Here is a 23,204-nt window from a genome sequence, read left to right as displayed (position 1 = left end):
GTATACAATAGTAAATAATCACAATATTTACTTCATTCCATTAATCACATGGAAAAATACAAGTAAGATTCCCACCTGAAAACAAATATCCAAGGTAATACCAGTGACTAAGATAAGTGAGATGGATGACCTTTAATAAGTTGAGAACATGTAAATCAAATGACAAATATCAATGGCATTCAGTATGATGAGAGAAATTATGGAAATTATTTGTCAGGCACTTAATCGTAAGGAGGAAGACAGAGAGACACAGGACATCCCAACAGAGTGAATACAGGTCTGTGAATTGACCATATTCTAAAGGCTGACAAAACCAACATGGCAGCTGCAGACCCGGTGTCTTCTATTATCTGTAAAAATAATTAATTTGTATATCAGGCGTAAATTTGAGGGTTATTTGAACAATCTGGCAAATAGTCGTAAACGTAAATTCTGGCGGTGTGGGGAGAAGATCCCCAATAACCAATTTTCTTCGGAACTTTTAGGAAATGAAAACCAAATTGACTATGAAGAAAACCCAAAGAAACAGTGTATCTTTCCTTCCAAACGGCTTCCAGCAAAATCCCAAGTGGAAACCTGTTGGATAATTTTAACACTTTGGAGGATCAGGGTTAATTTTAGAAATAGATAAAGTGGCTGAACTGCAAGAAACACGTACTTATGAAAGGGGTTGTGTCAGTTGCAGTGGAGAGGAAGTTCTGAGTTGGCTGAATGGCAGAATCCAGTAGGGATAATGGGCAGAGTGGTGCCCTGCAAGGATCTCTGTTGGAGCCTAAATTATTCACTAGTCATTAATGATTTAAATGCTATAGAAAGCCACATATTTAAACTTGCCATAAGTAGCATTGTTGAAAGTGTAACATTACAAAAAGTTGTTGATAGATTGAAGCAGATTGGCAAAACTGTGACAAATAAGTTTTTATGTAGATGAATATAAAGTATCTCACTTTGGATCTCGGGATAAAATGGGGTACTTTCTTATCTGAAAAACTAGAAACAGTGCAATCCAAAGATAATTGGGATCCAAGTACATAGATCATTAACTAGTCATGAAATATCACACAAAATATTCAAAGACTAATTGAATGCTGATCTTTATCTAAAGTACCAGAATACATATTTAATACATGTAGAAGTTATGCTTCAACTATATAAAGTCACAAAATATAAGTCAAGCCTTGTAACTTTCTTTGTTCTTTGGAACAGTCAGTTACTAGGGGGCATAGGTTTAAGGTGTGAGGGCAAGGTTTAAAGGAGATGTACGAGGCAGATTCTTTACACAGAGGGTGGTGGGTGCCTGGAACTTGCTGCCAGGGGAGGTAGTGGAAGCGGATACAATAGTGACTTTTAAGGGGCTTTAAATACATGAATAGGAAGGGAATGGAGGAATGTAGTCCCCGGAAGGGTAGGGGGTTTGAATTGAGTTGGGCAGCATGATCAGTGCAGGCTTAGAGGGCCGAAGGGCCTGTTCCCATGTTGTAATTTTCTTTGCTCTTTATCTGAGGTACTGAGAACAGTTCCAGTTAGAAGAAGTTGGGAAAGATGTATTGACCTTGGAGAGAGGACAGCTTAGATTTACAAGAATGGTAATTAAATTGCAAGAGTTAGGTTACAACACAAGACTATCTAATTTAAAAGATTATGGAATAGTTTTGATAAGTTTTATATTATGTGGAACAGATAGAGAAGATGGAGAGTCTAAAATTAATAACCAGACTTCTGGAGTGAAACTGGGAAACATTTCACACAAAAGGTGATAAAAGTTTGTAGCACAAACTGAAAATCTTGTAAAATCTGTAATTAATTTAAAAACTGAGATTGATTGCCTAAGCTATTAAGCAAGCTGGACGTTAGGTTGCAAATCCTCATTATGACCTCATTCAATGGCAGAAAGGCTGGAGAACCTACTTCTATTTCGCATGTATGTTCTTATGTAACCTAAATGGTCAACTCCTGATCCTGAGCTGTGTTCCAAGGGAAAGGCCACTGGTGTATCTAATTTACAGAAATGGATTTACATATTTGAGTAGAGACAATGCAGAGCCAAGGCAGAAAAGCAAGCAACAAAACCAACACAATGTTAAATTACATAGCAAATCAGAATATAAGACCAGAGATAGCAATTAAACTTAATAGTGTCCTGGCTAGACTGCATCTTGAAGTGCAGATAGAGTAGTAGAGGTACAAAAAATACTGGCATTGTTTAAAAAAACTGGATACCAAGATGAAAGAGCCTTTTTCTGGATGGATAATTTGAGTTGGGCTGAATGGCCTTTCTTATTTTATCTATTTTGTCAACCAACAACTGCAGCTTTCATGAATGCATCAGAACAGTCATTCATTAATGACTTTATATTGTTTGTCATTGAATCAACACCTGGAACTTCTGAATGTCCTCAAACTTCTTAATTTATGTCTATAAACAAAGGTCATCTAAATCCATCTTCAATTCCCCAATTATATTCAGATTATTTTAATAGAGTTTCAATTGAATTATGTAAATAACTGCAGGATGTGTTTTAGCTTGACTGCCTTATCTGATCTCTGGTTTACTTTCTTGAGTACTATATCAATAATGTTCAACATAAAAGTTATATACTTGAGTTTTTTTACAAATTTACTTGTGATTTGTAGGATCTGATTTCCACTTCCAACCCCTGAACTCTGGATTATTTTTTTCTCCCTTATCGTCAAACCCTTATCTATATTGTCTATGTTGTACTGTATTGTTTAGATTGTCGCAATATTGCAGGCAAACACTAACTCATCCTGTTTGGACATAGTAAGATAAAATAAAGTACTTTCTAAATATTGAGAAGCCAGAAACAGTGGAAGTCCAAGGATATAGGTCATGAAAGATTCATGATCATGTAAAGAAAACAATGTTAGTAAAGAATAGTTATTTTCCTTTTTAAAATTACTTTTGTAGCACATTTTACTGCATACACACTGCTCTGACTGGATAAACATTACCTTAAAATTCAGTTGATGATCCCTGATAAAGCACTCGAATAACTAAAAGTTGTCAGCCAATCTATTGTTTTTGCTGAATTTCTATTCTTTATCACAGGCTTTTAACATTTTGGCATATGCTAATGAGATTATTGGCTAATTTTGGCATAATTTATTACTGGAAAATCAGCATAGATTTTAACATGACTTGCTTTGGAAACTCTGGACCAACTGGCAAATAACTGAAGTGCCATGATAGAGATTACTGGCTATTTAACCAGCAATAGCTTTTGGTTTAAGCTACGATGTGTTTCTGGTGGAAACTAAGCTCTAAATATTTAAATTAATCCTCAAAAGTCTATCACCATGCTTTGATTTGATTTATTATTGTCACATATTAGTATACAGTGGAAAGTATTGTTTCTTGCATGCTATACAGACAAAGCATACCATACATAGGGAAGGAAAGAAGAGAGTACAGAATGAAGTGTTGCAATTATAGCCAGGGTGTAGAGAAAGTTCAACTTAATGCGAGGTCTTAGTGAAGGTGTCACTGAGTCAAAAGAAATTGTTACTTTAATTATCTCACCTGAGAGTTACTGAACAAGCTATTGAAACTGTCATCCATAATTATCTAGGACCGTAGGTAATTGTCTTATTTCAATCTTCCAACGGGCATTCATGTGAACTAGTAAGAACACCAGTGTTACTTGCATAGTATGGGATTGTCTAGTATGATTCCTATGTTCAGTATCTGAAAGAAGGTTCATTTTTGATCATAAAGGGTACAAAAGAGCAAACGGTGTTGATGAAAATCAGTAAAGAATGGGGTATTCATTATTTTAGACCCATGCTTCAAGATAAAGCCAAAATCAGCCAATCATCTCATATTTAAATCATTCCTCTAAATTTTTTGTTTCTTTATAAGCATCTATATCACATCATACTGATTTGCTTTGAACATTAAAAACTAGAAGCAGGAGTAGGCCATTTGGCCCCTTGCACCTGTTCCACCATTCAATAAGGTCATGGCTGATTTTTCATGAACTCAGCTCCACTTATCCACCTACTACCATAACCCTTAATTCCCTTATTGATCAAAAATCTAACTTTGCCTTGAAAACATTCAATGCGGTAGCCCCAACTGCTTCACCGGGAATGGAATTCCGCAGAGTCGCAACCCTTTGGATGAAAACATTCCCCCTCAACTCAGTCTAAATCTGCTGCCCTTATTTTGAGGCTATGCCCCCCTAGTTCGAGGGGGCCAGTGGAAACAACCTCTCTGCTTCTATCTTACCTATTCCCTTCATAATTTTATGTTTCTATAAGATTCCCCCCCTCATTCTCAGTGTCCTCTGCACGCTTTGCTCTACCAGTCATTTTAGTGTCATCTGCAAACTTTGACACACTACACTTAGTCCCCAATTCCAAATTATCTGTGTAAATTCTAAACAAATACAGTCCCGAAGCTGATCCCTGAGGCACACCACTAGTCACTGGTCAAGCAGAAAAACACATATTTGCTCCCACTCTTTACTTTCTGTTAGTTAACCAGTCGTCTACCCATGCTAACACATTACCCATAACGCTGTGCATGTTTATCTTATGCAGCAGCTTTTTGTGCGGCACCTTGTCAAGCACCTTTTGGAAAACCAGATACAACGCGTCCGCCGGTTCCTCTTTGTCCACCGCACTCATAATGTCCTCAAAGAATTTTAGAAAATTGGAGTTTGAAGCTTCCATATTTATAGTATTGTTAGGTATTAGGTAGTATAGCAAACTCCTGAACAATAAAGATAAAGCTTCTGTTTCAACAAGTGACCAGTGCCATTAAACCTGAGATAATATCAAATGCAGGCTTGAAATTTGTAAAATAGCTAATGTTAAAATAAGTAAATAAGCTGATTTAATTGTTTAGACCCAATACAAAATTTATAAGCCTCGTGCTGAGTTGAGAGATCATAAAACCATATTTTCTCCCAGAAGATAAATTCCCAGAAACAATAATGCATATCAATTGATTTTAAAAGAAAAATGATCAGTTTCTGTTGAACAGAAATGAGGATTAAGGCTATTAATAGCACTGCTTGATATTTTTGGAGAATTGGAAGTTAATTACCATACCTTACATAAGTTGGGTGAGTTGGGGTAAGAATAGAGACAATTGATTTAATTACATTCTACTCTGGACGGTGTCACCTTGATGGACTTATTGGCTACCTTTTCAGCTTTACTCTGAATGAGAATGTAATTTGTAATAAGCATACTAGAATAAGTTAAGATTAAAACATTATCAATTCTTTTGCAGCTGATCAATCTACTTATTCTCATTTGATTGTTAACATGCAGGCACTGTTCCACTTTTAATAATTTTAATATGCAATTGTGCCAATGACATAATTTAAGTATCGCTGACTTTAGTCATTGGAAAAATATTGAGGGAACACGAGGCAGTTTTCCTAGATAACTAAAAGTTCTATTTTCTTTACTGCACAGATTTTTCATCCAACATGGATATCACGCTCATGAAACATAGGTTTAGTGTTTTGATCATTTACGGATACAGATGTAAGATCTAAATTTCTGATGTGAAGAATAGTGGAAGTGAAAAGGAAAATAATCATATTTTCAGTATGATTACTCCGTGCAAGAATAAAATTTTCAATAACAATGAAATGGACAGAGAACGGAAAACAACCTGGAAAGCGGTACCTCTTCACCAGATTCCAAATGGTACTCCGTTAAAAGAGTTAAATAAATTTCAGTGTGGTTCAGCAAATATGCAACAAGAGGATATCAACCCCAAGCCTCCAGTCACTTTAATCTCATTAAAAAATATGAAAATTCCTCAAATGAATGATCAATTTCAGTCCACAGTCCTGGGAAAGGAAGCTACATTTAATGTAATTCCTCTTGAGCTCAGTGAAATAATAGATTCTGATTCAAGTTCCACATGTATGAATTTAAACCAGAGTTCTGTCAAATCTCATTTAAATCCCATTGGATCTAAATTGAGCAAACAAGCAATCTTGGAGAGTCCTGCCAAAATGTTCCAAAGAATGAAAGGCAAACTTCACAGTGATCGTCTTCAGATACCTGAAAATCACCATCTTCAAACACCCCAAAAAACAACTTTTGGTGTGAATGAGCCTGTCCAATGCTCTGTTGCATCTATGAATGGATATGTCTTAGGAAACACGTTTTCAGGTATGAACTAATATTGATTGAATATTATCCTGGAATTTGCATACTTAATATTTAAAATGTTGATTATTTTGTCACTGAATCCAAGTACTGGTATTGTTCAGCAGGTACACCAATGCACAAATATTTGGACCTGCATCACATGACACACTTCCCTTAAAGTGAAAGCATTCTACAGTTCCTATTGGCATATTACAACATTCCCTTTTCTTTTTACAGATGCATTCCTCCCTTCTGATGGAGCATAACTATTTGCAATGCATGTCTAGTTATCATTAAGTAAGTGTATGGAAGAGATGAATGTATGAGCCTCTAAAGTGTGGAGGTAATCTTCTGGTACGCCCAGATCTTGTAATAATAACTTGTCTAGGGTTTTTTGTAAATCAGTTACTCAGTGATCTGTGGGATTGTCATTCTTATTACGTTTGGGATCTTGACCTAGATGCAATAGGACTGGGTAATGATGGAAGAACCAAAATGGATGTAATTTGTTCTGTTATATCTCGCCGTTGCAGGTTTGTGTGCAATGATTTCATAGCACCTTGGCTCCAGGCAGATCCTTGTCACCTCGGCTGATTGCCATGTATCTTCTGTGAGATCCTGAAATCAGGCTGCAGCACAAAAAAGGCGCTCTGTCCAGATTAGCCCCATGTACATTGATTCTCCTGGAACTTCTGTAGCATCACCTCCAGGACTGAGTCATCTCTGTGTGCCTACTCCCTTGTGTTAACTCCACCGGAAAAGTGAAGTATACAGCATCAGTTATAAGCCTGCCAACCTCCTTGAAGCAATACCTCTTTAGATTTTGATTCAGGACTTGGGACGTACATGAAACAATAAGTCTAGTCTTTGCCTGTAAATCTTCTTGTTTCTCTGTCCTTCTTTTACTGTATGAGTGAAAAGGAGGTAACATTGATACCCCCTACCAGGTTCAAGTGTAGAAGTAAACTAACCCTTTGATTTCCTCCTATCTTGAGTTTGGTGTGGGGTATTACTAAAAATTGGATTACCAAAACTGAAGGGTTGGGAAGTACCCCATTGCTTATAAAGTGAGAAACATAACAAAGAAACCATTATGATCACGTACAGATGGGGGAGGAGAAATCGGGGCATTTTAAATTAGCACCCCCCCCCCCGTCTGTAACATTTGGCAATTTTGTAGCTACATTTTTATCATTCACATTGGTCATATTTTGCAGTTTTAAAGTTGTTCTTTAGTTTCTGAGAGAGCAGAAAGGTGGATTGGTACATGCTGATCTGCCAAGCATAAGAACATAAGAAATAGGAGCAGGAGTAGGCCATCTAGCCCTTCGAGCCTGCCCCGCCATTCAATAAGATCATGGCTGATCTGTAGTGGCTCAGTTCCACTTTCCCACTTTCTCCCCATAACCCTTAATTCCCTTGCCTACCAAAAACCTATCTACCCGTGACTTAAATATATTTAGCGAGGTAGCCTCCACCACTTCAACGGGCAGAGAATTCCAGAGATTCACCACCCTTTGAGTGAAGAAGTTCCTCCTTGACTCCGTTCTAAACTGCCCCCCCCTTATCTTGAGGCTGTGCCCTCTAGTCCTGCTGTCCTTTCTCAGCGGGAAGAATCTCTCTACCTCTACCCTATCCATCCCCTTCATTATCTTATACGTCTCTATAAGATCTCCCCTCATCCTTCTAAACTCCAACGAGTACAGACCCAATCTATTCAGCCTCTCTTCATGGTCCAACCCCCTCATCTCCTGTATCAGCCTAGTGAACCTCCTCTGCACTCCCTCCAAGGCCAAAATATCCTTGCGCAAGTGCGGCGACCAAAACTGCACACAGTACTCCAGCTGCAGCCTCACCAATGCCCTGTACAGTTGCAGCAAGATCTCCCTGCTTTTATATTCTATCCCCTCGCTATAAAGGCCAGCATCCCATTCGCCTTCTTGATCACCTGCAGACTGGGTTTTTGCGACTCATGCACAAGGACTCCCCGGTCCCTCTGCACCGTAGCATGCTGCAGCTTTTCGCCCTTTAAATAGTAATCCCTCCTACTATTATTCCTGCCAAAGTGGATAACCTCACACTTGCTAACATTGTAGTCCATCTGCCAGGTCCTCGCCCACTCGCTCAGCCTATCTAGATCCCTCTGCAGACTTTCCACACCCTCTGCACAATTTGCTTTTCCACTTATCTTCATGTCATCAGCAAATTTCGACACCCTACACTCAGCCCCCTCCTCCAGATCATCTATATAAATGGTAAATAGCTGAGGCCCCAGCACCGATGCCTGCAGCACTCCACTAGTCACCAACCACCAATCAGAATGGCACCCATTGATACCAACTCTCTGCCTCCTATTAGACAACCAATCCTCTATCCACACTAACACCTTACCCCCTAACCTTCTGAAGCAACCTTTTGTGCGGCACCTTATCAAACGCCTTCTGAAAATCGAGAAACACCACATCCACCGGTTCCTCTCTGTCTACCGCACTGGTTACATCCTCATAGAATTCCAATAAATTTGTCAGACACGACTTTCCCTTAACGAATCCGTGCTGCATCTGCTCTATCAAACAATTCTTCTCAAGGTGCCTCGCTATTTCTTCTTTGAACTCATGATGTGGAGTTGCCGGCGTTGGACTGGGGTAAACACAGTAAGAAGTCTCACAACACCAGTTAAAGTCCAACAGGTTTATTTGGTAGCAAATGCCACTAGCTTTTGGGGCTTTGCCCCTTCGTCAGGTGAGTGGGAAGTTCTGATCACAAACAGGGTATATAAGACACACATTCAGTTTACAGAATACTGATTAGAATGCGAGTCTTTACAGCTAATCAAGTCTTAAAGGTGCAGACAAGGTGAGTGGAGATAGCATTAAGCATAGGTTAAAGAGATGTGTATCATCTCCAGACAGGACAGTAAGTGAGATGTTGCAAGCCCAGGCAAGTCATGGGGGGGGGGGGGGGGAGGTGGTTACAAATAGTGTGACATGAACCCACGATCCCAGTTGAGACCATCCTCATGTGTGCGGAATTTGGCTATCAGTCTCTGTTCAGTGACTTTGCACTGTCGTATGTCATGAAGGCTGCCTTGGAGAACGTTTATCCGAAGATCAGAAGCCATATGCCCATGACCGCTGAAGTGTTCGCCAACAGGAAGAGAACAGTCTTGCCTGGTGATTGTCGAGTGGTATTCATTCATCTGTTGTCATAGCATCTGCATGGTCTCCCCAATGTACCATGCCTCAGGACATCCTTTCCTGCAGCGTATCAGGTTGACAACGTTGGCCAAGTTGCAAGAGTATGTACCGTGTACCTGGTGGATGGTGTTCTCACGAGAGATGATGGCATCTGTGTTGATGATCTGGCATGTTTTGCAGAGGTTGCTGTGGCAGGGTTGTGTGGTGTCATGATCACTGTTCTCCTGAAGGTTGGGTAGTTTGCTGCAGACAATGATCTGTTTGAGGTTGTGTGGGTTGTTTGAAGGCAAGAAGTGGGGGTGTGGGGATAGCCTTGGCGAGGTGTTCGTCCTCACCGATAACATGTTGAAGGCTCCGGAGAAGATGTCTTAGCTTCTTCGCTCCGGGGAAGTACTGGACGACGAAGGGTACTCCGTCCACCGTGTTTCTTCTGAGGAGGTTGGTGCGGTTTTCCGCTGTGGCGCGTCGTCCCCACACCCCCACTTCTTGCCCTCAAACAGACCATTGTCCACAGCAAACTACCCAGCCTTCAGGAGAACTGTGACCATGACACCACAAACCCTGCCACAGCAACCTCTGCATGACATGCCGGGTCATCGACACGGATGCCATCATCTCACGTGAGAACACCATCCACCGGGTACACAGTACATACTCTTGCAACTCGGCCAATGTTGTCTACCTGATACGCTGCAGGAAAGGGTGTCCGGGGGTATGGTACGTTGGGGAGACCATACAGACGCTATGACAACGGATGAATGAAAGCTGCTCGACAATCACCAGGCAAAACTGTTCTCTTCCTGTTGGCGAACACTTCAGCGATCACAGGCGTTTGGCCTTTGATCATCAGGTAAAAGTTCTCCAAGGCGGCCTTCACGGCACATGACAGCGCAGAGTTGCTGAGCAGAGACTGGTAGCCAAGTTCCGCACACATGAGGACGGCCTCAACTGGGATCTTGGGTTCATGTCACACTATTTGTAACCCCCATTACATGTCTGGGCTTGCAACTTACTGTCCTGTCTGGAGACAACACACATCTCTTTAACCCACACCTAACGCTATCTCCACTCACATTGTCTGCACTCTTAAAACTTGATTAGCTGTAAAGACTCACATTCTAATCAGTATTCTGTAAACTGAGTGTGCGCCTTTTTATGCCCTGTTTGTGATCAGAACTCCCCACTCACCTGATGATGGGGCAAAGCCCCAAAAGGTAGTGGCGTTTGCTACCAAACAAACCTGTTGGACTTTAACCTGGTGTTGTGAGACTTCTTACTAAGCGTGAGCTCTGCCAGTGATGGGATAGTTGCACTAAACACACTTAAAATATGTCACTCTGCGGTGTGACATTGCAATGTGTAGATTTTGTTTGGTCTACACTTGAGAATTAGGAAGTTCGCCGTGTAAATCATTTGTTTAGTGAGGCTGTTTAATATAAGGCAATGAGGAGAGAGATCAATATTCCATATCTCACACGTCCTGGAATGGCTCATCTGTAAATTGCACACCATTATCCTGAATGATCTTTCTAGACACACCAAATAAACTGAAAATGGCACTTAGAATGTGCATGACAGTCGTGCTTGACATATTGTCCCATTGTCAAATAATAGAGTACTTGATAAATTCATAGTTCATGATTGAAACCAACGTCATGTACATGAAAGAAGTTGGTTGTGATGATGGACCTATCATGGATGAAAACATCACGTGAGATCAGTGCTTCTTTATTGTGACATGCCTCGCAAATCTTGAAAGTGACTTCTGTCATTTTATATACCCAGTCATAGAGATTTGCAGCAAGGAAATTGGCCCTCTGGCCCAACTTGGCCATATCACCCAATAGTCTGTCTTTCTTGTATGTCTTGTCTGATCTACGCCCATGTGTGAATGATGAAGCTGTTGAAAAACATCAGGTTGTAATTACTTCAATGTGATGACCTGTCTGCCTTTAAAAATGATCCCTGGGAGAATCCCAACTTGTCCTGGTAAGACAAAAATTGTCTTGTGTGCTTATCAACATGCTGAATTGAATCAAGCCATCCTGCAATTCTGGGTTTCCACAGTTTCAATGGTGTGGAATCTTTTGCTGTTCTTATAGCGCTCATGTTCACATTATTTAAAATGTACCTGATCAATTTGAAGCACGCCTTCAAGTTTGATGTCAATGAAGTCAACTTGTAGATCCAAGGGTATATCATCTGTTCCTGCCGGGTTAGGTAATCTGCCAGGTATGTCTGATTGACCATCAAGTTACCTAGTTTGTACTTAAACTCACAGTCATAGCCTGAATCTTTATCAGGAGTTGAGATTCCAGAACCCCATGGTCTACTATGAAGCTAGACTCGACCCCCACCTTTTTTATATTTTGACATAAATGTGAGGATTGGATGCTTCACTCCAGTAGTGATTCTACTGACAAATTAGTGCTCTTTTATCGAAACAAGTTCAGAACACAGTTTCAATATAACTCTCACAAGGATAAAGGAGTTAACTCTTAACCACTGAACAACCTTTGAAGATATCCAAACATGTGTGGGTTAGGTTGATTAGCCATGCTAAATTGTCCCTTAGTATCCAGGGGACTAACAGGGTAAATACATAGCATTATGGGAATAGGTCCTGGGTGGGATTGTTGACAATGCAGGCTCGATGGGCGGAATAGCCGCCTTTTGCAGTGTAGGGATTCTGTGAATCTAAATCTAATTTCTAATTTATCGCTGTTTCAGTTCCAAGTAAACAATGGTCTTCCCATACACTTAAAACCACTGTAAATATAATTAGGAAATACAGGCATACTTGCTTTAAATTAAGTAAGTCCTGAAGCTGCAGTGAGAGCGACATTTCTGTCTTTTAAAAAGCTCCAGCCAGCACCTCACTTTAAAAGTGAAAGATAAACTTTGACCCTGATTTTACCTGCACTCCCGCCCTGAAATTGGGGCGGATGAGGTTCGCAGAACGGCATTCTCTGTTGGCCTCAGGCACAATCTTACGAGTCTCAGGCAGGCATGCCAATAAAATTCCGGCCTTTTTTTCCTGCTACAAGCCTAGCTCGTCCTATTAACCTAGTATCACATGACTCTGTCTACCTGGTTTGAAATCCCAAAAGAACTTCTTATACAAACAGCAGCCCATAACTCTGCAACATAACACATTCCTAGCTAAAATTAATGATCCTGTTTTCTTATTATCTGAGCTGCATTCCTTCTGGACATACCGACTCTCTGTAGAGGAAAAAAAATGAACCTTAAAGCATTCTACAGAAACATAAAATATTTCAATAGCATGGTTTCATCACACAGGAGACCTTACAATCTTGGCAGTGTATTAGTCAATGGTTTTCACCAAATCATTTCCGATGCTTTGTTAGTCAGTACCACAAATTTTTTGCCAAAACAATGAGTATTAAAGTGCATGATTCCAAACACTAAATCTAATGCTTCTGCTTGATATTGGAGTAGTTGGATTGTATCATGGACAGAGATTATAAAGCAAATGCTAACGGTTTGCCTTTTTGTAATTTTGTAAGTTCCCAGAACTTTGTAGCATCCAACTCCAAGTTAATTGTCTCCAAAGGATTGTGATATTTGTGCCACAGGAAAGATGCATCCTTTTTCAACAAATCCCTTTGCAATGATTTTGAGCAAGAAATTAGAGGCCAAGACAACTTGGATTGTTCTTATCTTGACAAGTTGGCTTAGCTTTAATATCCTCTGCTTAACTTCATCAGAATTTATGCCAGCACCGGAATAAATAAAACCAAAGAAATCAATCTGCACATTCATGGCACAGGAACAACAGTCTTTCATTGTGTACTGCTTGCATCAATAAGTGCAGATTATGGCCATGTTCTTGCTTTTTTCAACCCACAACTTCAATGTCATCAGTGATGCAGATGCAGCTTGGTACAATGAACTTGAATGAGATCCTGGCTAACAGCCCATTGGGCTGTAACCTCTGAGCTCCCACGCATTGGATTTGGGGGTAGTACCCCAAAAATGTAGGATCCCCTTTGAAAGTTCCCAGGTAAGGGTTTGTATTTTAATTTCCCAAAACCCCATAGTTACTCTGGGCAATTGCCCTATACTAGGAACCAAGCATACCCCCCTACCCTGACCTGATCCAATTTCCCCCACCCTGACTTCCATCCTAGACACTCATCTTGGCATTGCCTGAATGCATGCAGAAGGCCACATGTCTTTCTAAGTTTGGGTGTTTTAGTAAGTGTGTCAACAATTGGGGCTGTACTTAGGACCTGTAAGCTTTGTCAACCTGTGAGGAATTGTATCCTTGAATTTTTGCTGTACGTTTTCAGCTCTCTAGCAGATTTTGCTGGATTGATTCCATGGAGGTGGATGCCATCACCAATTCAATTCTGTCCGCTAGTGCATTTGAAAAACTGCAATGCATAGCCTTGTTTTGCGTCTGCTGACAGCCGTCTATAGGTTCTGTAGGCTGTCGTCAAAATGACATGAGCTCTGGCCAATTAATATGGAAGTTTAAGCTGATTTTGAACTTGTCTTCCAATTTAATCCATGGGTGAGATTCTCCCAAAAAATTCAAAGTGTTGAATTTGCATAAAAACTGGAGTAAACCCTGCTGACTTTCAGCAGGATTTTGAATCATCCACAGCAGGAAATTGAATCATCCACACTCTGTGCATCGCAGAGTGCTCTAGCATGAATCACATGAAAAATCGGTGGGCGGGAGAAGATAGCACATCGCGCTGAGCAGACCACTGCGCATTTGCCGATTTGTTCCCAGCAGTCCTGATCTCCCAATTGCTCCTCCCCACCCTGATGGCCAGCCTCTATCACTGGCCTGCCTCCCTCTGTCACTGCAGAGTGGCAGTGAGGCCCCCTTGGCACTGCATGATGCCCAGTGGGCAGTGCTGAGGTGCCCCTTGGGCATTGCTACTTTGTCTCTTGGGTATGCCAGGTCACTTCAACAGGGTTGGGATGCCAGCTCCTCAGTAGTGATGAGCTATAGTAAACCCTGCTGGATTGAAACATTCTTGGCAAGGGAGAGGGAGACTCTAGTGGGCCCGGAGACTTCAGTCCCAGGCCAGCTTATTATATTCAAATGCCCGTTAGAATGAATTATACAGCTCCATTCCTTTTCTGACTTGGAGCTGATGGTGCCAAAAATCCACAGAGGCTGTGGCGCCTAGCAGGGAGCCTGCTAAACAGCAGTGTGCACAATATCTCTTATGGACCCTTTAGCACTTTTAAATTTAATCCTAATCTGTTTAGCCTGGTTAGGTGAATTTTTATGGCTTCCTTTCAGGTTCTGTTACCCTTTAATCAAGAAACTATATCTCTGCACACTTTTAAACATTGAATTTGGATTTTAGATCAATTGCTTTCCAATTTAAACTGGGCAATTTAGTGAATATTTGACCTTTCTTGTGTGGGATGAGTCTCACTGTAGCCACTTCATGTGCTTTTCCAAAGCTCCAATATTCAAATATTGTCCTCATTTTTAAGTATATAGAGTCTAATGTCAACTAGTTAATTGCAACCACTAATGAAGCTAATCATAGTTGAAATTGTCCTTGTTCATTTATTAGAAGAAGGGCTTGATGCAGACCATCGCCGACCACTCAATGAAGGATCGTTCTTAATTACTTGTCCGGAGATTGTTTTGACTATTTTGAATCTACAGTATACATGGTTATATCCAATGATTTTGTACATTTTGATATTTGCTTAAGATGAAGATGTATTGATATAAATTTTGTTATTTATTGTAGTTTCCACTTCGCCAGTTGGATGCCAGCTTTCACAAAGAAAGAACCATGTTCCTATGATGCAACAATCCCCAGCCAAAACTTTTTTGCAAATGAAACAAAAGGTTGAATTAGGCAAGCAACGCACGCCATTAGCTTCAGTTAAACTTTCAGAGCATAACGGTATAGTCAGTTGGTGTAATTCATATTTAATTTTGGTATTTGCATTCATTTAAAGTGTTGAACTTAAGACTGAGCTCTAAACTTTATCATCAAAAGTTGGAATCAATTTTGTTTGCATAACCACTTTATATGGATATGTGGCACTATTTTGGTCATATTGATGCTAAGCCATAATGTGATTAAACTAACTCAACACAAGTTGTATATGTAAGAAACTTTTAAACGCAAAAATGTGTTGGGTAAGATTATTCCTACTGTTAGATTTCAATCATCCAGTCATCTTCTATATGTATGATTTCACTTTTCCTGTGGGAATGATAGAGTCCACAGAATTAAAAGTAATGACCCATGTGTAGTCTCTCACAATGTGGAGAAATCAAACAGTTCGCCTTCAAATGTTCTACAATTAGCAACAAGATAAATGACCAGTTAACTTGTTCTGGTTATATAGATTCAGTGATGAATGTTGGCCAGGGTATCAGGAGAAAACTCTTGCTTCTCTTCATAGAGTGTCATGGGTTCTTTGGGATGCCCCGAGAATGCAAACTTGGTTTAACATCTCATTGGAAGACAGTATCTTAAAGAGCAGCATTCTCTCAGCAATGTGCTGAAATGCCAGGCTAGATTGTGTTCAAATTGCTGGAATTTAACATGGTCCTACAACTTTCTAAATTGAAGGCAAAAGTGTTACCACAAATCCTGGACTGGCATTCACTAGATCCTAGAAAGTACTTAAAAAGCTCAGCAGGTCTGGCAAGATCTGTGGAGGGGGAAATAATCATTGTTTCAAGTACAATGTGGCCTTTTTTTGGATTGGACACAAAACACAAAGATGGTGCCAGACTGTTGAATTTTTACAGCACTCTCTGTTCAATTTTACATCTCTGGCATCTGCAGTATTTTGCTTTTATTCCCTATATTTCATTTGTCGATATATGCAGTAAAATTGCCTTGAATTCAATTTATTAGTTGAGCATAATTTAGAACTTCCCTGTTTATAGACCCTGATTAGGCCATTCAAATGGTTCATTAATGTCAAGCAGCTGTTCTGCTTACTGGGTATGACCATCATATATAAAATCATTTTATCTGTTTCCATTTTCTTCTAAAACTGGGTGGTTAAGTTTGACATTTGTCTTGTGCCCTGTGACAAGGATAATCTGTTGATGTGCCAAGTGGCAACAGGGATTCCCAAGTGTGTCCCAGATGTGAAGGAATGAAGCCCATGTTTGAGTTGAATGGTAACATGATTTCCCTGCCAGGGACATTTAATTGCTGGAGGGCGAACTGTGGACACTACAACACATCAGGGAGAGGGAACTTAGTTGATACTTTACCAGGAGGCAGTAACATCTCTTACAGTCTTCTGATTTGGTCAGGGGCAGGAGATTGTGAGATGGCTAAGGGGACTTGGAAGGCAAAAGTGCCTAAACCTCAGCCATTGCTTTTGACCAACAGATGTGATGTTCTTTCAGCTTGTTTGGATGAGATTGGGGACTGCAGGACAGATGAGCTGACCAATAATGGCATTGTAGTTCAAGAAGTGATTCAAATGGGGGAGCAAAAAGGAATGTGGTGGTAGGGAATGGTGTAAAAAGGGAAATTGACACTTCTCAGCAGCAAAGAGAGAGAAGGTTGTCTTGCCTGCCTGATGCCAAGGTTAAGGGCTGAAGAAGAATGAGGAAAGGGAACCCTCCTGATTGGCAGCGTTGAAAAGTTCACCCCCGCCTCCCCAACCTGGTCACCACCCATGTGGAGCTCTGCCTTTGCTCCCATCCCCACTCAAGCCCCATCCCCCTTGGCACTGTTATGGTGCCTGGTGGGCAATGCCATGATAGCACTGCCCTGCCCCCAACCACTCAAGGGGGTTTCAATAGCCTCCATTGTGATGGCATAAATAATTAAATTGGCTTTGTGCCCTTCTTGGGTGTGAAGCCAATTTCGCCAGCAGAACAGGCCAATAAGGTCAAGGTAGACAAGAAACCGGGTGTAAACTTGATTTTTTTTTGCCTCGCCCAATTTTACCACCTCGCCTTGCCAAACAATAGGGAAGACGAGATAGTAAGTTTAGGACGTGATTATTTTTAAGGCAGATACATACTTGATAAAAGATAGACAGGAGGTCAGAATAAGATCAGCCTTGATCTTGGTGAACGCCAGAGCAGTTTTGAGGAGTCAAACTTTGTTCTTAATTCGTATGTTTGTATTTGGAGTCAGAAGGACAAGAGTCGTAAAACATTTATGGGGGAAATGATGATAATTTTACAACCTAATCAATAGGAGTAATGTGACCAGGCACATCCTCATGCTTTACTGAGTGTTCAGTGTTTCAATGTATAATAAGGACTATGGCATAGGAAATGTGGCAATTAGAAGATAATCCCTGAATAATAATTCAATAATTCCTATTTTGCTGAAATCATGAGGCCTTTGGCCCAACTTGTCCACGCTGCCCTTTTTTTCAAATCCCTAAGTTAATTCCAATTGCCGCATTTGGCCCATATCCCTCTACACTCATCTTACCCATGTAACTGTCTAAATGCTTTTTAAAAGACAAAATTGTACCTGCCTCTATTACTACCACTGGCAGCTTGTTCCAGACATCTGTGTGTGAAAAAATTGCGTCTGGACACTTTTTTGTATCTCTCCCCTCTCATCCTTCAGTGAGTTTATTGAAATCAGCAAAGAGCAGCTGAGTTGTATGGACCCAAGTGCCTTAATTAGATATTTTGAGTAACAAAATTGCTAAAACTAATTTTTTGGGTCTTTCGGGACCTTTCATGGTTTATCTGGATCATTCTAACTTCTGTGCTGTCTTTTCCGATTTCGCTATTTCTTCTAGTTTGGCATCATCAGTAAATTTGACCAATTTGCATTGAGTTTCTCAGTTAAACCATGATCTAAGTTACAAATGGTTGATGTTCAACCACCTACTTCTGTGGCATCCTGGGTATCTTCCACCCCATTGTGAGTCTTTTAACAAACAATAGTTATCCATTCTCAGGATCTGTCTTGAGCTTAATGTTTTGAGTTTGACATTTTTGTGGAATTAGTGCAACAAGTAGAGCTTGCCACTTGGGATATTAATTCATTAAAATGCCAAGAAAATTGGCCAAGTAGTATTTTTTCCTTTTGAATACATGTTAATTAAGTCCAGATAAAGCGTACATCTGATTCCACAATATGTGAGTTGCCTAACATTTTTGAATATGGACTGTCCTATTTGCTGACTAATATTTCCTGTTTCTACTGTCCCCTTATAATGATTGTTAATGCCTCAAACGCATCTGCAATCTCTCCATGTAGTGGGGTACAATTTACCCAAGTATGTTGAGTAATTGAGTCATTTAAGTCTTTAAAAGACTCCCAGTTATACTAACAGCAGCAATTTTTAGGGTTGGTGGTGATGCAGAGTGTTTGGGTTTGTACGCTATCCTCTATCTGATGCCTTAGTATCTAATGATTTTCATACTTTGCATGACAGTGGAATTGCTGGACAGCAACCAACGTGGAGCAACAGTTTTGATACCAAATGCGTCAAATAAACTCAGCGCTTGTCAACCCGTTGAAAATATAGAAGCTCTGCAGAAAAGTGCAAGGATATTCGCTGCTGATAGCACTGTCAAAAAACCTGAAAATTGGAACGCTGTTCCTCTGAAAGAGGATACCGATAATGGCAATGATGGTGATGATGAAAGATCTCAGGACACGTTATTAAACACAGCAAATTCCGTTTCTACTAATGACTGTACCAACTGTACAAGAAGTGAAGTCCAGAACTGTACAGGTTTGAGTGCTTCCTCCTTGAAAAAGTTTGTCCACCCAGATATTGGAAAAATGCAAACAAGATATCAGCATTGTGAAAAACAAAATAAAGGTATTGAAGAGTGTAAGGATTTGTGTACTATCTTGCTGACATCACCAAAGATCAGTATACCAAGAAGACAAGGAACAGAACCTGTAAAATCGAAAGCTGACCATGTTGATAGTCTGGAAAGTAAATCAGTAAGTAAAATAAACATAATGTAGGTCAACTATTTATATAAGTAAAACCAAAAGTGAAAATGTTGGGAAATCTCAGCAGATCTGGCAGCATCTGTTAAGGAGAAAAGAGCTGATATTTTGAGTCCAGATGACCCTTTGTTTTCAAAGCTGACAAAGGGTCTACTACTTAAATAGTATGTGTAATACCAAAAAACAAATGTTGCCAATAAATCGAGAAGGCGTGATGTAGAATATTTTATGTTAAAGACTGCCATTAGAGTAACAACGGGTAGTTTAAAGTTTATATATGAATAGGATGTGCATTTCTCCGTATGTAGAAAAATACTGAGAGTACAGCTTTCTATTTCATAGCGTTGTAGCCACTCGTTTCAAAACTTTAATCCTGTTATAGAGTCATGGAGTCATAGAGGTTGACAGCATGGAAACAGGCCCTTTGGCCCAACTTGTCCATGCTGCCCTTTTTTTCAAATCCCTAAGTTAATTCCAATTGCCACATTTGGCCCATATCCCTCCATACCCATCATACCCAAGTAACTGTCTAAAGGCTTTTGAAAAGACAAAATTGTACCTGCCTCTATTACTACCACTGGCAGCTTGTTCCAGACATCTGTGTGAAAAAATTGCATCTGGACACTTCTTTGTATCTCTCCCCTGTCATCTTAAATCTATGCTCTCTAGTTTTAGACTCCCCCTACCTTGGGGAAAAGATATTGACTGCCTAGCTCATCTGTGACCCTCATTATTTTATAGACCTTTATAAGATCACCCTTGAGCCTTCTATGCCACAGAGAAAAAAGCCCCAGTCTATCCAGCCTCTCCTTATAACTGTTCTCTGAGATCATTGTTAAGGAAAAACACATCAAGACCTTTCTAGATGGCAATACTATATCGTTCAAGTGGACTACAAGAGATAGAAATTAACTGATACTCGCAGTGTCCACAAAATTAGTAACCGAGAATCAGCTCCACCAGCAGCGGATGGTCAATGGATGCTTCGTTGGTGGATGTTTCTTGGAGCAAAACTCTAAAGCTCTGAATAACTGAATTCTTTCGTAATCTTTATTATCTGGTTGACAATTATTTTTGAGGTAGATTATTTGGTGGTTTTTAATAATTACTCTGTTTCTTTAAATGTACAGGAAAAGAGGATTACTCTCACTAAATGGATCATCCAACAGATAAAAAGGAGCAATGAGATCTGTGTTGAAGGGAAAAGGTAACTTCCTTTATTTTAGAATAAAAGTGGGAAAAATAATATTTTGAAGAGAACTCTTTTTTTTAATCCTGTCACCATTTTTACCCCTTCCCCATTTTGAAGTGTCTAACTCTTGACTGCTCTTGAAACAATGGTGACGTGAAAAACATTTTTATGAAGAGAATTAGAATTTGGAAGGTGCCTTCTGAGAGTTGAGTTAACAATAATAATCAAAGCTTTCATTAGATAAGCACCTGAAGAGAGAATTTTCAGGGTTACAGTGGAAGACTAGGCGAGTTCTTCTTGCAAGGACATGCCACAGCAGGCAAACTGGCCCTCCTCTGTCCTATAATCATTTTAGTCTGATTGTTAATGGGTTGTTCAGGTTAAAAGGATGTCATAGCAGAGTCTAATCTTGTCTCCACTTGACATCCAGGAGATAGCAATCATATCGATCAGCACCAAACATTCTGACTAATTTTTGTGCTCCTATTGCCAAGCTGAGATCAGGTAACATAGCTCTGGGATTAAATCTGAGACTGGGTATATATGGCTACGGTAAGAATTAATAAATTGAAGCATTGGGAGAGAAAATGAAATATTTTTATCTGCACCACACTGTAAAACTAGGAAAATGTTTCCAGCTAAAGAAATTGAGCTACATTCAGTGGATCTGCTGGCAAGGGATTTCCTCAGAGGTGCTGTTCTGCTGATATAACTTCACAAGAAATATTATGTACGCAGCTTATTTAGATGCCCATTGATGAAGCTTCGGCTTTTCTGAACAAAAATGTAAAGATGTTTCAGTAATCTGTGTGGTGATGTCAGATTTGCTAAAAATATTTCAAGCAATAAAAATGCATAGCTGCGAGGACATCTTTCCTGGAATTCCATGTTTGAATCTTTCCAATCTGCCACAGCACTCAAATGGCAGGTATTAAAATTACATGCCATGCCATATGGCTGTCCCTCCCCATCCTGTCTGTAATTTTTGGCACAATTGACTATACCATCTTCTTCCAGTACTTCTCTTCTGTCATCCATTTAGGTAGGGCCGCATTCATCTGGTTCTATTCTTATCTGTCCTGTCATCACTACAGAGTCAACTGCAATGGCTGTCTTTTCCCATTCCAGCACCATTCTTTTCTGAGTCCCCAAAGATCTATCTTTGTCCTCTCCTATTTGTCATCTATAGACTGTCCCTTGGCAACATCATCCCAAAACATGAGATCAGGTTCCATATTTGCAACAGCCTGCTCTACCTCTCTCAACTCTTCCATTGACACTAGATTGTAAGACTGCTGTCTGACATCCAATACTGCTTGAGCAGAAATTTCTTCTAGTTAAATATTGGGAAAGCTGAAATGTTATCTTTGGTCCCCACTATAAATTCCTAGCCACCAATTTTATCCCTCTCCCTGGCAATTGTCTGAGGCTTAACCAGACTATTCACCACTTTACTGTCATATTTTACCTGGAGGTGAGTTTCCAACCACATGTCAGCTTCATAATTAATACTGCCTACCTCATAATATCTCCCAACTTCACTACTCAGCTGCTGAAACCCTCATCCATGCTTTTGTTATTTCTAGACTTGATTGTCCAACACTCTTCTGACCAGACTTCTATCTTTCACTCTTGATAAACTCAGTCAAAACTCTGCTCTTCAGATCCTAACAAGTATCAGGCCTCATTTGTCCATCATCCTGTTCTCACTGATCTCCACTGATTCTCAGTTCAGTAGTCCCTAAGTTTTAAGACTCTCATCCTTGTTTTCAAATCTTCCCATGTCCCCCATGTCTCTACAACCTCCTCCAACCCTACAAGTCTTCACAGCCTCTGTGCTCCTCTAATTCAGGTCTCATGCCTATCCCCAATTGTAATCATTCCATCAAAGCCAACCATGCTTTCAGCTGTCTTAACCTGAAATTCTGGAATTACCACCCACTATTCCTCTGCCTTCTGCCTCTTCCATCCTTTTAGATGCTCACCGTTGGCCATCTATCCGAATATCTCTATGTATCTTGGTGTCAAAGTTGATTAATAATGCTGCTGTGAGGCAGCTTGGTATGTTTACCAAGTGAAGGGGGCTTTACTATTTTTTGTAACGAAGCCCATAGGCATTGTGTAATTTAAGGAAATAAAATTGAAAATGGAAATAAAAACAGTGCAATTGAAATAAAACTAGAAGCATTTGAGAAAAATAGAACTGCAACTTATGCTTGCATTCTTTTTGCCCCACTGTATGCAGATACACTTGAATTTTACAGTACCTTTATCCTCCTGTACTCCTTTGCTATATTGAATGCTGAATATGTTTGTGAAATTTTAAAATAATTTCCCAATTTTCATAATAATTGCCTTTTTTTTGTTTGTGAGGTACCATATTTGAGATCAGAACAGAAAATGCTGTTTGTACTCAGCAGATCAGACAGTATCTAAAAACAGAAAAAACAAATTAATAGGCTGAATTTTTCCAGCCTCCTGGAGGCAGAGAGAATAGTGGGGAGTCAAATCACAATAGCTTCATGTCACATTTTCACTTCTGCGCTATTTCTCACAGAGGCAAATGGAATCGGATCACCTGCCTTCTCCACAGAGGCAGACAACCAAATAGGGTAATTAAGACCCCTCCTTGAGGCCATTTTGAAATCAAAGCTGCTTTCTGTCATATGCGGTGATCGCTAGTTCAATTGAAGCAGCCTCCCGGCAAATGTCAAGTGGCTTTCAGACTTGTCTCAGGCGTCACACCCCACT

At 40.1% G+C, this 23,204-nt stretch overlaps 1 protein-coding gene across 2 annotated transcripts in view; it reads left to right on the top strand.

Moving 5' to 3' along the window:
* The window catches only part of mis18bp1 (MIS18 binding protein 1), a 52,133-nt gene that overhangs the window by 2,744 nt on the left and 26,185 nt on the right, over nt 1-23,204 (top strand). For both annotated transcript variants that reach the window (XM_080202472.1, XM_080202471.1), the window contains exons 2-5: nt 5,449-6,159; nt 15,089-15,247; nt 18,732-19,252; nt 20,392-20,468. In XM_080202472.1, coding sequence (XP_080058598.1) covers nt 5,586-6,159; nt 15,089-15,247; nt 18,732-19,252; nt 20,392-20,468 — 1,331 coding nt within the window. In that variant the 5' untranslated portion in view covers nt 5,449-5,585. The remainder of the gene's footprint in view (nt 1-5,448; nt 6,160-15,088; nt 15,248-18,731; nt 19,253-20,391; nt 20,469-23,204) is intronic.

Source organism: Carcharhinus amblyrhynchos, chromosome 14 (genome assembly GCF_965287045.1).
Source record: "Carcharhinus amblyrhynchos chromosome 14, sCarAmb.v2.hapA, whole genome shotgun sequence".
Taxonomy (NCBI): Eukaryota; Metazoa; Chordata; class Chondrichthyes; order Carcharhiniformes; family Carcharhinidae; genus Carcharhinus; species Carcharhinus amblyrhynchos.
This window is presented reverse-complemented; position numbering and strand designations above follow the sequence as displayed.